Below are 16,861 nucleotides of genomic sequence, written 5' to 3'. Positions count from 1 at the left end.
TTTGGTGTACCTGTGGAGAGAACAGAGAACAGCAGACAAAGAGCGCATGTACTGAGACAAGAAACCACACCCCATTTCCCACTCCCCTGCCAGAACCGATGTACCATTCATAGGCCATGCCCTTCCAAACATAATCTCAAAGGGACTGAGCCCTAATCTGCCCTTGGGGAGAGCACGGACACAGAGTAAAACAAGGGGCAAAGCATCAGGCCACCGAAGAGAAGCCTCCTGGCAGACCTTTGAGAGACGTCGCTTGAGTGTCTGATTCGTGCATTCCACTACTCCACTGGCCTGCGGTCGCCATGGAGTGTGGAGCTTCCAAGGGATGTGTAAGACATCCGATATGTTTTGAACAATTTTTGATGTGAAGTGGGTTCCATTGTCAGATTCCATCCACTGGGGGAGTCCAAATCGAAGAATAATCTCCTTGACAAATTTTAAGGCCACTGTTTTGGCCGTATTGTTTCGACATTGGAAGGCTTCAGGCCATCCGCTGAATCGATCCACTAAGATGAGAAGGTATTTGTACCCTTGAGTCCAGGGGAACTCAGTAAAATCTATTTGCCACACCAGTCCTGGACCTGGGGTGGGTTCTAGAGTGGCTGGCCTCACTGACAGTCCTGGTCATGGGTTATTCTTTTGGCAAACCAAACATTCAGCTTGTACCTGGGATGCTAGGGGTCTAAGTCCAGAGGTTAGAAAATATTTACTCAAGCTGGGTAAGAGCCTCCCTCCCTGCATGGGTAGTTTGATGTAATTGCTGTAACACTGGTCGGTTTAGGCTCTCAGGTAATAAAATTCTTCCCTCTGTGGAGTAGAGCCATCCCTCCTTTTCTTGGAGACCATGCCTGTCAGCCAGGTTTCTTTCTTCCGGAGAGTACTGCGGGGCTGGGAGCTCCCCTACCGATGGGATAAGGGCATGCATATGGGCAGTCTCTGCCTCCGGTGACTGCAAGGTAGCAGCACGCTTGGCTTCCCTGTCTGCCCTAGCATTACCCCGGGCCACATCTTGATTTTCCCTTTGATGGGCCTTACAGTGCACCACTGCTACCTCTAAGGGGAGCTGTACGGCTTCTAGGAGCCAGAGGGTCTGAGACCTATGCTTAACTGGAGAGCCTGGGGCTGTTAACAGTCCTCTTTGCTTCCACAAACCAGCATAAGCATGTAATACTCCAAAAGCATATTTAGAGTCAGTAAAGATGTTGACCCGTTTTCCTTTTGACAGTTCAAGCACACGGATCAGGGCTACTAGTTCAGCAAACTGAGCAGATGTTCCAGCAGGCAAACCCTCGGCTTCCATGGTATCGTGGAGGGTCACAACAACATAGCCCGCCCTCCTTTGTCCATCTACAACAGTACTACTGCCATCAGTGTACCACTCACACTCCGCATTTGGAAATGGTTGGTCCTTTAAGTCTGGACTGCTGGAGTATTGGGCATCTATTACATCTAAACAGTCATGTTCCAGCTCCTCTGTCTCTGGCACAAGGGTGGCTGGGTTAAGGGAGGGGCAGGTCTGCAGGGTGACTTCAGGGTTCTCTAAAAGCTTAGCCTGATACCAAGCCACCCGAGCCTGGGTGAGCCAAAGACCACCCTTGGCATCCAGCAGGGCCTGAACCATGTGAGGAACAAACACTTGCACAACCCCTCCCAGGGTTAACTTCTCAGCTTCCTCAAGTACTAGGGCAGTTGCAGCAACCGCCCGTAAAGACGCTGTCCACCCCTTGGCAACTGGATCAAGTTGTTTGGAAAAATAAGCCACGGGACGTTTTCAAGTGCCTAATAACTGAGTAAGCACTCCCAGAGCCACCCCTTTCCTCTCATGTACATACAGCTGAAACGGCTTGGAGAGGTCCGGCAGAGCCAGGGCTGGAGCTTCCATTAACTTTCTTTTCAGAACCTTAAATGCCTTGTCAGCTTCTGGGGACCAGTGAAAGGGGTCGTGATCCGCTCCCTTAACGCATTCGTACAATGGTTTGGCCCACAGTCCAAATTCAGGGATCCATATTCTGCAAAAGCCTGCCATGCCCAGAAACGCCCTGAGCCGTTTACGATTGTTTGGGATAGGAACTTGACAGATTGCTTCCTTCCTTTCATTTGAAAGCTGACGTTCTCCCTGCCTTATGTGAAACACTAAGTACTGTACTTCTGGGAGGGCGATTTGAGCCTTAATCCATGCTACCCGATAGCCTCGGAGTCCAACAAAGTTCAGGAGGCTCACAGTGGCTTTAAGGCAAGGGGTTAAACCCACAGCTGCAATTAACAAGTCATCTACATATTGCAGAAGGAGGACCTTGTCCTCATTGTCCCATTCCTCCAAGTCCCTAGCCAGGGCCTGGCCGAAAAGGGTGGGGGAGTTTTTAAATCCCTGGGCCAAAACTGTCCAGCAAAGCTGCTTTTTAACCCTCCTTTTGTCCTCCCATTCGAAAGAGAAAATCTCCTGAGATGGTGTGTCAACTGGAATTGTGAAGAAGGCATCTTTTAAATCCAGAACTGAAAAATGGGTATACTGTCCCCCCACGGAGGCCAACAAGGTATATGGGTTTGGGACAAGGGGGTGCAGAGTTTTAACCCGTTCATTGACTGCTCTGAGGTCCTGCACCAGCCGGTACATGCCATCAGGTTTTTGCACAGGCAAGATAGGAGTGTTCCAAGCTGACTGGCATTCTAGAAGTACACCATATTCTAGGAATCTGTCTATAGTTCCCTGTAGCCCCTCTCTGGCTTCCCTCTTGATTGGATAGTGTTTGATTCGCACCAGGCCTTTTCCTGGCAAAAGCTGCACATTGACAGGGGTTTGGTGTGTGGCTTTTCCCGGGACCCCTGATGCCCAGACTAGGGGGTATATCTGGTCCTCCCACTGGCTCCACTCTGGGGCTTGCATAGCTGAGGGCTCAACTGCAAGAGTCATTATCCATGCATTCTCGGGGGGTAAGGTGAGGGTTATTTCATCTTGGGTAAAATGCAGGGTGGCACCTAAGCGACAAAGCAGGTCCCGTCCTACCTGGGGTGTTGGGCAATCGGCTTGTGAGATATAGTTCTGTTTCCCAAAGCACATTCTGCTGGGGCATACACTGAACACTTGGTTCCTTTTCCTGTGGCACCCACCACAGTGAGAGAGTCTGCCACGGGCAGTTGAAGGGGTTGATATATAGTGGTGCGTGTTGCCCCAGAGTCTACTAAAAAGTCTTATTTCCAAATTTCCCACCCGCATTTTTACTCAGGGTTCCGGGGGCAGGATGGTCCATCTCCCCTGACACCCCTATTCTTGCTCCTCCGCAGCCATCATAGGAGTACGCTGCCTTTGGGGGCATTCATTTTTCCAGTGTCCCTCCTGCCAGCAGATAGCACACTGGTTGTGACCCAGGCGCTTCTCCTGCGGGTCGGGGCATCCACGCCCACTGCCCCTTACTCCCCGGCCCCTTCCACCTTCCTGGGGCCTTTCCCTGCCGGTTTGCACTGCCGCTACCAACATTTTCCCTTGCTTTTTCTCCTTTTCTCCCTCTCTCAGGCTATAAACCTTATTTGCAGTTTCCAGAACCTGTGCCATGGTCATGCCCATTAAATCCTCCTTTTTCTGCAATTTCCTTTTAATATCAGGGGCTGCACGACTGGTAAAGATACCTTTTATAACTGCCTCAGTGGCCTGGTCATCGGGGTTTGCATTTGTATTCTGTCGAATAGCGTCTCGGATGCCATGGTCATGCCCATTAAATCCTCCTTTTTCTGCAATTTCCTTTTAATATCAGGGGCTGCACGACTGGTAAAGATACCTTTTATAACTGCCTCAGTGGCCTGGTCATCGGGGTTTGCATTTGTATTCTGTCGAATAGCGTCTCAGATGCGCTGCAGAAAGCAACCGGACTTTGCTTTGGCTCCTGCACTATCTCATATGGTTTTGCCCAATTGTTGTGTCGGACAGCTGAGTGTCGGAGTCCATACAAAAGCAGCTTCTTGTAGGAGGTGAGGCGGTTGAGGTGCTGCTCATCATTAGGATTCCACCTGGGATCAGCCAGGGGAACCTGGTTCCCGGGAACAGGGACAGTATCTGGATTCGCATCATATCTCCGCTGTGCCTCTTCCCTTGCCTTAACCTGATTCCGCTCCACCTCAGATAACAGGATCCTCATAAGGATCTGACAATCATCCCAGTCAGGCTTGTGGCTAGCCAGACATCCCTCAAAAACAGAGATAAACCGGCTTGGATTCGTTGAGAATTCCCCAGCCTGTGTCTTAAAGGCTGCTAGCTCCACTGGATTAAAAGGCACATGGGTGTAAACTTGCATAGTAGTGGCCGCACGCCCTTCCGCTCCTTGGCGGGCTATCCTGGTCTTGGTAATCAACGGATAGAATCCCACTGAGGGAGCAATCTCTGGGGCCTGGGGCACCTGCTCTTTATGTGGTGGGGGTGTTAAAACTGAAGGGGACACCGAATCTGTCATTACAACTGTAGGAGGGCTCTGGGGACTAACGTTAGTGACTACCGAACCTGTCGGAGTCAAATTACACTGTTGCAAAATATCAGTCCTATGCCATAAAGCCATAAACAATTGCGCATACAGATGTTCGTTCCATTTATCCGTTCGCTGACAAAACAGGATTAATTGGAGGATCATCCTGTAATTAAGTGATCCTTCCGGTGGCCACCTCTCCTGGCCCTCTAGTTGGTATTGAGGCCAGTCTACTGTACAGAACCTTTTAAAGTTATGCTTAGTCATTGGATCCGAGCCAAACACCTTCCAATTCACCAGAATGCATTCTAAGGGTGTACACTGTACCTGGCGCCCCATACCATGCCCTTGACCCATTATATGACGCTCTATCGTCTAATGGGAATTACAACGACTGGGCATCCCCAGCCTCAGGCCTAAGTCCACACTACTGGACTGTTCCTACCTTATCCAAGGGACTGGTTGCTCACTGTCGCACACAACTGCTTCTCCACTACTTGAGCGTGTTGCACCGTTGTGCCCTCTGGGGTCGCTCACACCGCATCTCCGCAGAGGCCCCCGATGAAGTCACCGGCGCGTGCTGGGCGTCGGTTGTTGCCGCAATCCGTCTACCACCAGAAGGGATCCAGGCAAGGCTAATTTTAGCCTCAGTGCCCCACGTTGGCCGCCAAGAATTGTTGCCGGCAGATAACTGCCTGAGGCCAAGCAACGGGGGGGGGGGGTGGTCTGTCGCCCGGTGTGCCGCGCCAATAAACACGCCAGGGTGGAGAAGCAAACCAAGTTTATCTGAGATCTCAAAGCGGTGCAGGGAGACTGACTCAAATTAAGCACCTCTAAAACAAACAGTTTGTTCCTTTATATCCATGAGAACTTTTCTCGCTGACTCGCAATCCCCCGTTTCCCCTCCCTCTTCTGTTCAGCTGCAGCATTTTTTTTCACACACTTCTTTGTCTTGCCCCTCCCTCTCCCCCTTTCTGCTGCAGAGACATGTATGCTGTATCTAAAAGTGGCCTTGAAACTTGCTTCAGCCTAGCTTTAATGTATTACAGCAAAGAACTGGCTGCTACAACCAAAAACTAACTGCTAACATTACATTTTTGCAACTATTAGTACATTAGGTTACACTAGGTTACACAAAGTGTTGAACATGGAGGAACAATGGTTCACTGAGGCCTACAACAGGAGGGCTTCAGTGACACTTGTGATCTACCACTCTCCCGAGTTACCTAGATTTATACCTGGTGACACTAACACAGGGAACATCTCAGATCAGGAGATGACCAATTTGCTCAGAATAGGAACAAAAGAATGGAAACACTGGCTGCAGTAAAAGCATGAAGAAAAAATGCCAGAATTTAGAATGAAGGAGACGGGTGAGGATGCAGAGGAGAGAGTGTACCAGAGACACTGAGCAGAGGCTGAAATTGAAAAGGAACCTCACAGAATGTGAATGGAACAGCTGGAGAATGAGAAAGATGCTCATGAACTGCAGCTCTGAGTCCTAGACAGGCAAAAGGAACAGCAGCCACAGCTGAATAACAGAGACTGACATAAAGTCTGCCCAGTTCATAAAGACTCTGAATGTATTGAACTATTTTATCCACCTTTGAGCATCACCTTTCATATTGACAAAATTCATGAAGACCAGTGGATGCCTGCTAAACAAATTGACTGGAAAGGCCAGAGAGGTATCTAATGAATTAGGGGTAGAGGAGGCTTTTGATTTATGTAAAGTTTAGAGAAACTATATTGAATAGTTTAATATTACCACTGAGTCTTATAGGCTAAAATTCAGAAATCTAAGAATTTCTGGTAATGTTACTTATGTAGATTGTACTCATAAATTTCTTGATTTACATTAAAAAGTGGGTGAAGGGGGAAAAAGCTTATGGTGACTTTGATAAACTGCTAGATATAATTACTCTGGAAAGATTGCTAAAATGGCTCCTGAAGAAATCAGAGCTGCAATATGCAATAGAAAGCCTGATTCTGGCTATGTCTACAATAGCACTTCTGTCAGTAAAACTTTTGTCGGTCAACCGCGTGGAAAAAAATACGCCCTGACTGACACAAGTTTCACTGACAAAAATGCCAGTGTGGACAGTGCTATATCAGTGGGAGACACTCTCCTGCCAACATGGCTACTACTGCCCATTGGGGGGTGTGGTTTAATTATGCCTATGGGAGTCTGCCATTAGCATACTGCTGTAATGGGGAGACCTTACAGCGGCACAGCTGCAGCAGTACAGTTGTACTGCTGTAAGGTCTGTAGTATACACATAGCCTCAGTCTTACGGACAGCAGATATCACTGATGAATTTATAGAAAACAGAGCTTGTGAAGGGTGTAAATCCCAAGAGAAAGGTAATCCCTGTAAACCCCAGTAAATTTAACCCCAACTTTATTAGAACAGCTCATGGGAGCCCAGAACATAAATTCTCTCACCTGAAGGGGAAACCATCAATCTGGGACGCCATACCATATAAAATTAAATTGCCCAAAGCTTAAAAACATTCCACAACTTGCACCAATAAACACTACAATAAATTCTAATGCTGTCACTTTGTTTACAAATGCTATTCATATAAACTCCAGCATTGCCACCTCCAGTACAAATCCTAATCTTGCAGGTGTTAAAGCTACCATTTTCATTCCAGAATAGGTGGTGGAAGAGGAAAGCATCCAACCTCACAAATTATATTAGAACTGAGATGTGGAGGGGTAGTGAGGAATTCATAAAGAATGCAAAGGTCAGTGGAATTGTGTGTACTTGATGATGAGATTTCAGCCTCTGATATTACTTTAGGTAAAAGGGAATAATTGGTCTGAGACGGAGATTTGTTGACATATAATAAGACTGTGAACATATTGGCTTTCTCTCTGCTTTCTGTAAAAGCGCTTTTGGCCAGAATCCCCTTGAATGGAAATTTTTTGAAGGTGATAGGGTGGTTGATATTATATTTATTACCTGCTGATGTCTTGATTGGTAATGATATTTCAGCTATGTTTAATGAGGTTAATATCATGACCAGGTCACAGGAAAAGTATGGCTCTTACGCACGTTCCCTGCATGATGTCAGTGAGGGAAATTATGAACAGGCTAGAGCAGTGGTCTCCAACCTTTTTATGCCCAAAATCACTTTTTGAATCTAAAGCAACCCAGGATCTGCCCCCCCCCCCCAGTTGCTCGCTCTCCCCAGGGCAAGCTTCAGCTTTTTTGCCACCCCCAGGGGGTGAAGCAAAAAATAAAATAAAACCAATCCGTGGCACTTCGGTGGCAGCTCAATCACGCCACTTCATTAGGGACCCGCCACTGAAGACCCGGACGTGCCACCCCTTTCCATCAGCCGCCCAAAGCACCTGCTTCCTTCGCCGGTGCCTGCAGCTGCCCCTGGCTCTCCCCACCTTCACTCACTTTCACAGGGCTGGGGTAGCTGGTTGGGGTTTGGGAGGGGGTGTGGGCTTTGGGCTGGGGCTGAGGGGTTTGCAATGTGGGAGGGGGCTCTGGGCTGAGGCTGAGCAGGGGGTTGGGGTGCAGGAGGGGGCTCCGGGCTGGGACACAGTGTTGGGGTGAAGAAGGGGGTACAGGGTGCGGGCTTGGGAGGGGACTCAGGGCTGGGGGTTGAGGTGCGGGCGCAGCAAGACTAAGGCAGGCTCTCTGCCTACCCTGGCCCCACACTGCTCCCAGAAGGGGCCAACATGGCCTTGCAGCCCCTGAGGTGGGGGGGGGCATGTGGCTCTGTGTGCTGCACTTCTCAGGAAGCACCACCCCTGTAGCTCTCCCAGCCAATGGGAGCTTTGGGGGCAGTGCTTGCAGGCAGGAACAGTGTGCAGAGGGAGACCCCTATGCCGCCTTGGCTGGCTGCTTCCAGGAGTGGCGTGGGGCCGGGATAGGGAGTCTGCCTTAGGGGCAGCCATGCTGCACCACTGGGGATCGTGATGAACTGGGAGATCCTCTAGGATTGCGATCGACCGGTTGGTGACCACTGGGCTAGAGAATGTCTCTGTTTATGCCAGTTGAGAATTTGTCTTATGTGTCAGAGGTGGCTCTAAACTTGAATGAAATACAGAAGGAGTTTATTATGGCTCGGCAAAATGATGTTTTGTGAGAGAGGGCCAGAGCTGATGCTCAGAAGCAAGCCCCAGTTGGGGTAGGGAGAAGCAGATTTTTCGTGCAGTCTGGTTTGTTGTATAAAAAATCCCCTACAGGGAAAAAACACCCTCATGGTAGGATTTGCAAACAGTTTGTGGTAACTGAGAGATGTAGAGGTGACTTGCTAAAGTTAGCTCATGATGGTCCATTTGCAGGGCACCTGGGTATGGAAAGAACATGGACAAGTTAAAGCAAAATTTCTGCTGGCATCACCTTTTTTTAAATAGTGAGGGATTACTGCAGAAGCTTTGATTTGAGTCAGAAGTGTAAAGAGTTAAAAGAGCTTAGTAAGGTGCCACTGCAACCCATTACTAATGATCAGGGAGGCATTTGCCAAAGTGTCTGAGGATATTGTGGGACCACTCCCTAAACCTTTCAGGAATGGAAAGATATATTCTTGCCGTGGGAGATTTTGCTACCAGATACCCTGAGGCATCTAATATTGAGGCAGAGACTGTGGCCGCAGCATTGCTTACTATTTTTAGCAGAGTGAGTTTTCCCAGAGAAATTTTGTCAAACCATGATACTAATTTTATGTCTGTTGTTTTTAAGCTGTTGTGGGAGATGTGTGCAGTAAAGCATCTAAAAGCTGCTCCTTGCCACCTAGAGACCAGTGGTCTGGTAGAAAGACTCAATGAAACTGTTAGAATATAGATATTCAGGCCTGCCTGTAAAGGCCTATATGTCAAGAATTTAGGTATATTTTTATCACTTAGGTAGTTATAGAGGTATAAAACAAATCAAAATCACGGTCCGCCTGTGTAACGGCCTTCTCTCACTAGGATAGTTGAAGCCTTGTTCTTAGGCTAAGGCCTTTGTCTAAACAGCAGGGGCAGCCATAAGCTGGGAAGCATAAGGTCACATTATCACATTCCAAATCAGTCATATTGAAATAAGGTGGTATTGGGCTGTTAGGAAGAGGGTCCTGTCCTGATAATGCCCATCACAACCAGATAAAGAAACTCATCTTAAGTGATAGCATCCCGTCTGGCAAGAAATCACTTGTCAATGGCTGTCAAGTATCAGAGGGGTAGCCGTGTTAGTCTGGATCTGTAAAAGCAGCAAAGAATCCTGTGGCACCTTATAGACTAACAGACGTTTTGGAGCATGAGCTTTCGTGGGTGAATACCCACTTCTTCATTACATGCATCTGAAGAAGTGGGTATTCACCCATGAAAGCTCATGCTCCAAAACGTCTGTTAGTCTATAAGGTGCCACAGGATTCTTTGCTGCTTTGTCAATGGCTGTTCTTGTGAAACCCTCATTTCTGTATTGTTTTATCTTTATGGCCCCCACTTTTCTCTTGTTAATCTGTCTGGTTCTCTAACTGTTTCTGTCTGCTATATAATTAATTTTGCTAGGTGTAAGTTAAGTAGGGTAGTGTGTTATAATTGGTTAGAGAATTATGTTACAATATGTTAGGATTGGTTAGATAGATTTCAGTAAAATGATTGGTTAAGGTATAGCTGAAAATATTACTATATAAACTGGGGTCAAACAGGAAGTGGGCGGAAGGGGAATTGGAATAATGTTTCTAAGGAACAGGGATACAGGCAAGGCTCTGCAGCCTCAAAGCTGGGAAGGGGGGACACGGGGTAAATGCTCTGCTGCATCAGAGCTGGGAATGGAACACTGGGGAGCAGACTCTACTGGCATATAGAGATAAATCCGACTGGTGTGAAGGTCTTTGAAATATGCTTGCTTGGAAACTAACCTCAATAAACATTGCAGTGTCTGCGCTTCGGACTTCTGGTGTATTGCTTTGTGCTGTCTGCATGATAAGAACTAGGGAAATGGGAGTGTTGAGGGAAAGCCCTCTAACAGGAATACTGAAGCATATGCTGAAAATGTATGTGACTAGGTGCCAGAATGACTGGGACGTCGTCCGTATTTACAGTATGCGTACAGGAGTGTACCCCAAGAGTCTGTAGGGTGTGCTCCCTTTGATCTACTGTAAGAAGGCAGGTCAGGGAACCACTGGATCTGATTCGTGTTTCTTGGGAAGGCAATACTTAGGAGACAGAGCAGCTAGTGGTGGAGTATGTGTCTCAATGTAAAGAGAGTTTGCAAGGCATGATGGAGTTGGTTCAGCAGAATCTTAAGAAAAGCCAGAAAGCTCAGAAGGCTTGGTATGATGGGCATACTGAGGAAACGGGATTGGAAGTTGGAGATATGGTGCTTATGCTAGATCCTGTGAGAGAAAATAAAATGCAAGATATTTGGAATGGACCCTGTGAGGTAATGGAAAGAGTTAGTGAGGTTACTTATAATGTGAGGGAACCCCATGGCAGAGGAGTTGTGTAAACAGTGCATGTCAATAGATTGAAGGCTTACTCTGAAAGGGAAGTAGTTGTGAATTTGATTTGCTGTGCTGATGACACTTTGTCCCTTTAACTGATATGGTTTCAGAAAGCAAAGAGGAAACACAGCTTGAAAACGTTAAGCTGGGGGAGGGTTTAGCTACAGGCCAAAAGAAGATTGTTAGCTCTGTCAAAGCATCAGAGGCAGACATTCTGAAATTGGCCTGGATTAACTGACAAGATAATGCACTCTGTTCAAACCACAGATCTCCACCTAGCTCCTGGCAGGGCACATTGGGCCAAGGGAGAAATGCATAAACAGGTTCAGGAAGAGGCTGAAAGCATGTTAGCAATGGGAGTAGTTACTAGGCCCAAAAGCACCTGGGCCTCCCTTATTGTGATGGTGCTCCAAAAGGACAAAACCATGAGGTTTTGTGTGGATTACAGGAATTTGAATGCTATTGCTCAACCTGACCCTTACCTCCACACCCAGAATAGAGGATCTGCTAGGTATACTGGGAGTGAAATTCATGAGCACACTGAATTTAACTTGAGGTTACTGGCAAATTTCTTTAGGTGCTGATGCCCAAGAAAAATCTGCTTTCATAGTGGAATCTGGTCTATCTGAGTTCAAGGTCTCTCTGTTTGGATTGCAGGATTCAGGAGCTACATTCATGAGGTTTATAAATGAAGTCCTGCAGGTACTGGTAACTTTCGTAAGGGCTTACATAAATGATCTAGCTCAGTGGTCTCCAAAGTGGGGTGTGCAAGATGATCCATTGGGGGTGTAGCAGGAGGACCACTGCCGGGGGGAGGGCCGGGGGAAGGGCGGCTGGAGGAGAGAGGGAACGAGCGAGCGGGAAAGCTGCCCCACCTCCCCCTGGAGGCAGGGCCACCCAGAATGCAGGGGCTTTAGGAGCTGCAGGGCCCTGGTCTAAGGGGGCCCCGGGGCCCTGGCCTGCAGCTCTAAAGCCCCTTTCAGAATGCAGCCCTGAGTCCTCTGGCCCGTGGAGGAGCAGGGGTAGCCACGCAGCCAGCGGCCGGAAAGAAGTGGTGCTTTTCTCTTCAAAGCTGGTGGAAAGAAGTGGTTGCTTCTCTCTGGCTGGTGGCTGTGCGGCTGCCCCTGCTCCTCCTGAGTCCTCCGGCCTGTGCTCGCAGGGCCATATTCCGAAAGAGGCTTTAGAACTGCAGCCTGGGACCCCCTTAGCCCAGGTAGGGGGCAACTCCCAGGATCGTGGACATGGAGGAAGTGCGGCACTGTGCAGAGCCAATTGCACACCCCCTGCACCAAACAGGAGCTGCCCCAGGTAAGTGCTCTGCACCTCCTGCCTGCCCCAGCCCTGAGCCTCCTCCCACACCCCAACCCTGAGCGCCCTCCTGCACCCTAACTCCCTCCCCGACCCCGCATCCCACCCTGAGCCCCCTCCTGCACCCTAACCCTAATCCAGACCTTCAAATCACTGTATCACAAAGTGTTAAACAAGGCTTTCAGAAATAATGAAGCATATTCAATCATATTGCTCATTAAAAATATTAATAATAATTTTGTTTGTGAGAACAGAAAGGTTTTTTGTACCGTTAATAAATAAAATACAATAATTTTTAAAAAAAAATTGTTTATTTCATCTTTATCTCATCCTTTTTTAATTTCTATTTTTGTATGTTTTATAATGTACATAATATATTAGTATAGTAGTACATGTATATAATTTATACATAAATATATATACACATTGGGGGTGCATGCTCAAAAATTTTTAACTAATAGGGGTGTGCGATCAAAAAAGTTTGGAGACCACTGATCTAATTAGCCATTTTCAGCAGCTCTTGGCAAGATCACATAAACCAAGTGGGAATTGTGTTACATAGGCTTAGAGAGGCTAACCTGACAAAGTTCCTAAATGCGAGCATCAAAGGGACACAGTGCACAGTGGGCTGATTTGCCCTAAGCCTATTAAAAGCTGCCCTGCGCCTACAACAAAGAAGCAGGTCCAATCCTTTATTATTTTTAAAGGGGTTCACTGATATTGTTGCTCCCACAACAGACCTTGTAAAAAAAGGAAGCCTGACAAAGTAGTGTGGACAGAGGCCTGGGAAAAGAACTTCCGGAGCATAAGGTCTGGGAAAAGAACTTCCAGAGCATAAAAGAAGTCTTATCTAAAGAACCTGTCTTAGCCAGCCATGATTTTGAGACAGCATTTCTGCTATACACTAATGCCTGCAATATTGGATTTGGAGCAGTGCTAATGCAAGAAGGAGAAGGTGATAAGAGACACCCCAATTCATGTGTAAGCAAGAAACTGACACCAGAGAACAAAATTATGCAACTATTGAAAAGGAATGTTATGCAATTGTGAGGGCCTGTTAAGCAATTTAAACCCTATTTGTACAACAGACGGTTCAACGTATTAAGCAACCATGCACCTCTCATATGGCTGCATAGAGCTAAGGGAACCAATTCCAGGTGGCTTTGTTGGAGTGCAGCCTTACAGGAATATGAAATGAACATAATTATATTAAAGGCAGAGGAAATGTAGTGGCAGATGCATTGTTGAGAATGGGGAACTCCTAAGATGCACCCAGCAGTGTCTGGGACACCCTTTTCTACATCAATTTTGCATTTGTTGCGAATTATACCTGTGGGCCATGCACCGTTCGTTTCTAGGCTGAGGCACAAAAACCAAAGATTTACAGAGTGTCCAAACAACAAAGTTTTATTGCACAAGGTTCAAACAACATTCGAATGTGGTGTCCCCCTGCTAGTCAGGGAGAGACCCAGGCTGCAGATTACATAGAAGTTATATACCTTTTAAGAGTGCATGCTACCCTCGTGGATTGGAAGCCTTAGCCAATAAACAAGCCATTTTCTTATCTTTAGCCTATTACAGCTAGTCATTGTCCTCATGCTGGCTAGTGCAGAGTCCAGCTGTTACCGTGCATACTAGAATTTTTCCTTAATTATGCTGTTGCAGTTGTTTTCCTATCCTCTTTCCTGTTTCTGGCTTTATCTTTCTTTAATGCTGCCCTTGGGAGCTTTGTACGTGATGTGCTCGCTTTTAGTTAATGATGGATACAAAATAGGGGAACTTACAAAATGGAGTCACTCATGCTAATTACTCTTAACACATCGGGGGTGTGATGCTGATTAAAGGAAGGTGACCATATTTACACTAAACCACTGTTGCACAGTTGTGATAAATCTTACACAATATGTTGTGTAATGTATCATCAGAAAAGTTATAGTCTGCTATATATGATTATCCTGTTTATATGCATGTGTCATCATTGTATATGAAGTTATGAAACTTTGCTCTAGGTTCATATCTCAAACCTGTTGTGTTTCTGGATAACACCTCCAAGACAGATTTACACCAAGGCTAGCCAGCCTGCTTGATGGCCCATTGAGGATAATCAGCTCTTCCAAGGACCCCTCCCAAGGTCTCTTCTTCACGCACATGTAGGCAATGAATGCCTCATGACTCAGCAAGACACATGTGACCCAGAACTACTGTTTGTGGCAGTAACTTTCCATGCACATGTTCTGTGGGTATAAATTGCAGACTGGGACAATGGTCTTTGTCTTCAATCCTGCACCATTTCACTGGACTGTGATTTTCTAACAAGATGGAAGCTTTGAACAAAGGACTGATGACCACCAATCTTTTTGGGTGATCTAGAGAGACATATTGCAAGGTAGCAGAATTACCATCACTGCTGTTTTCCTGACCTATAGACTCTGAAATCTATTGTAATGTATATGATTCCTTAAACCATTTAATAACTTCTTTTCTTTTCTTATAAATCCTTAGTTAGTTTACTAAAGATTGACTGCAACGTGGTATTTGGTGAGATCCTGAAAGTACATGTTGACCTGGGGGTGAATGTCTGATTCTTTGGAATTGGAAGAACCTAACGTGTGGTGAATTTTGGTTTTAAGAATCTTTCATCACCAAGTCCAGTTGTCTGGTTGGTGACTAGGGGCTGGAATGCCAAGGGGACTGTTGTTTGGCTCTCTGTGAACTAGTGCAGTGATACAAGAGTTCACTTTTGTTACTGGTTTGGTGAAATCTTATGATAGAATAAACCACCAGTTTTGGGGTGTGTCTGCCTTGTTTCTTACAGTCTGTCCTGAATTTGGCATTCTCAGTTGTGACCCATACCAGGCAGTTTGGTAACCATTAATAAATATTTGTTCCTCAGATAGATGCTTATAAACTGTAATCAAGGCTCCCTTTAACCTTCTCTTTATTAAGCTAAATAAATAGAGCTCTTTGAGTCTATCACTATAAGACATGTTTTCTAATCCTTTAATCGTTCTTGTGGCTCTTTTCTGTACCCTCTCCTGTTTATCAACATCCTTCTTAAATTGTGGACACTAGAACTGAACACGGTATTCCAGCAGTAGTTGCATCAGTGCCAAATACAAGCAAAACAACCTCTCTACTCCTCTAAATTCCCTTGTTTATGCCTCCAAGCCTTGCATTAGGCCTTTTATCCACAGCATCACACTGGGAGCTCATGTTTGACTGACTGTCATAAACAGATAGCTAAGGGTTAATGTCTCTTTCACCTGAAGCACCTGACCAGAGGACCAATCAGGAAACTGGATTTTTTCAACTTTGGGTGGAGGGAATTTTGTGTCTGAGGTCTTTGTCTGTCTGCCTGCTTTCTCTGAGCTTTGGAGAAGTAGTTTCTGCTTTCTAATCTTCTGTTTCTAAGTGTAAGGCCAAAGAGATCAGATAGTAAGTTATATGGTTTCTTTTCTTTGGTATTTGCATGAATATAAGTGCTGGAGTGCTTTGATTTGTATTTTTTTTGAATAAGGCTGTTTATTCATATTTCTTTTAAGCAATTGACCCTGTATTTGTCACCTTTATACAGAGAGACCATTTGTATGAATTTTTCTTTCTTTTTTATATAAAGCTTTCTTTTTAAAACCTGTTAAAGTTTTCTTTATTGGGAAATTTCAGGGAAATTGAGTCTGTACTCACCAGGGAATTGGTGGGAGGAAGAAATCAGGGGGAGATCTGTGTGTGTTGGATTTGCTAGCCTGATTTTGCATTCCCTCTGGGTGAAGAGGAAAGTGCTTTTGTTTCAAGGACTGGGAACGGAGAGGGGGAGTCACTCTGTTTGGATTCACAGAGCTTGTGTCTGTGTATCTCTCCAGGAGCACCTGGAGGGGGGAAGGGAAAAAGGATTATTTCCCTTTGTTGTGAGACTCAAGGGATTTGGGTCTTGGGGTCCCCAGGGAAGGTTTTTCAGGGGGACCAGAGTGCCCCAAAACACTCTAATTTTTTGGGTGGTGGCAGCAAGTACCAGGTCCAAGCTGGTAACTAAGCTTGGAGGTTTTCATGCTAACCCCCATATTTTGGACGCTAAGGTCCAAATCTGGAACTAGAGTTATGACACTGACTAGCCTCCAGAACCCCCAAATCTTTTTCAGAGTCACTGCTTCTCAAGACAGAGCCCCTTTCTTTGTTCCTAGATGTATGCATTTACATGCACCCACCCCACTTTTTGCTTGTGCCTAGTTTACCGAGTGATCTGGATCACTCTGTATCAATGACCTATCCTCTTCATTATGTACCACTTCCCCAATTTTTGTGTCATCAGCAAACTGTATTCGTGATAATTTTGTTTTCTTTTAGGTCATTAATAAAAATGTTCAATAGTGTATGAAAAAATCCGATCTCTGCAGAATCTGACTAGAAACACACCTGTTCAAAGATAATTCCTGTTTACTTTTTTTGAAACCTGTCAGTTAGCCAGCTTTTAATTCATTTAATGTGTGCCGTGCTAGTTTTATATCATTATAGTTTTTTTAACGAAAATGTCATGTGGTATCAAATCAAACACCTTATAGAAGTGTAGATATATTACATCAACACTATTAGCTTTATCAATCAAATTTGTAATCTCATCAAGAAAGATAGGTTGATAGTATTTACTTTCCATAA

General features: G+C 45.9%; 1 protein-coding gene across 1 annotated transcript; it reads right to left on the bottom strand.

Moving 5' to 3' along the window:
* Window positions 1–1,679, bottom strand: LOC115648388. Its single transcript, XM_030555931.1, has one exon. The coding sequence runs from the start codon at window positions 1,619–1,621 to the stop codon at window positions 707–709; it is 915 nt and encodes a 304-aa protein (XP_030411791.1). The 5' UTR covers window positions 1,622–1,679; the 3' UTR covers window positions 1–706.
* Window positions 1,680–16,861: the final 15,182 nt, after the last annotated feature.

The sequence above is a fragment of the Gopherus evgoodei genome, chromosome 3 (genome assembly GCF_007399415.2).
Source record: "Gopherus evgoodei ecotype Sinaloan lineage chromosome 3, rGopEvg1_v1.p, whole genome shotgun sequence".
Classification (NCBI taxonomy): Eukaryota; Metazoa; Chordata; order Testudines; family Testudinidae; genus Gopherus; species Gopherus evgoodei.
This window is presented reverse-complemented; position numbering and strand designations above follow the sequence as displayed.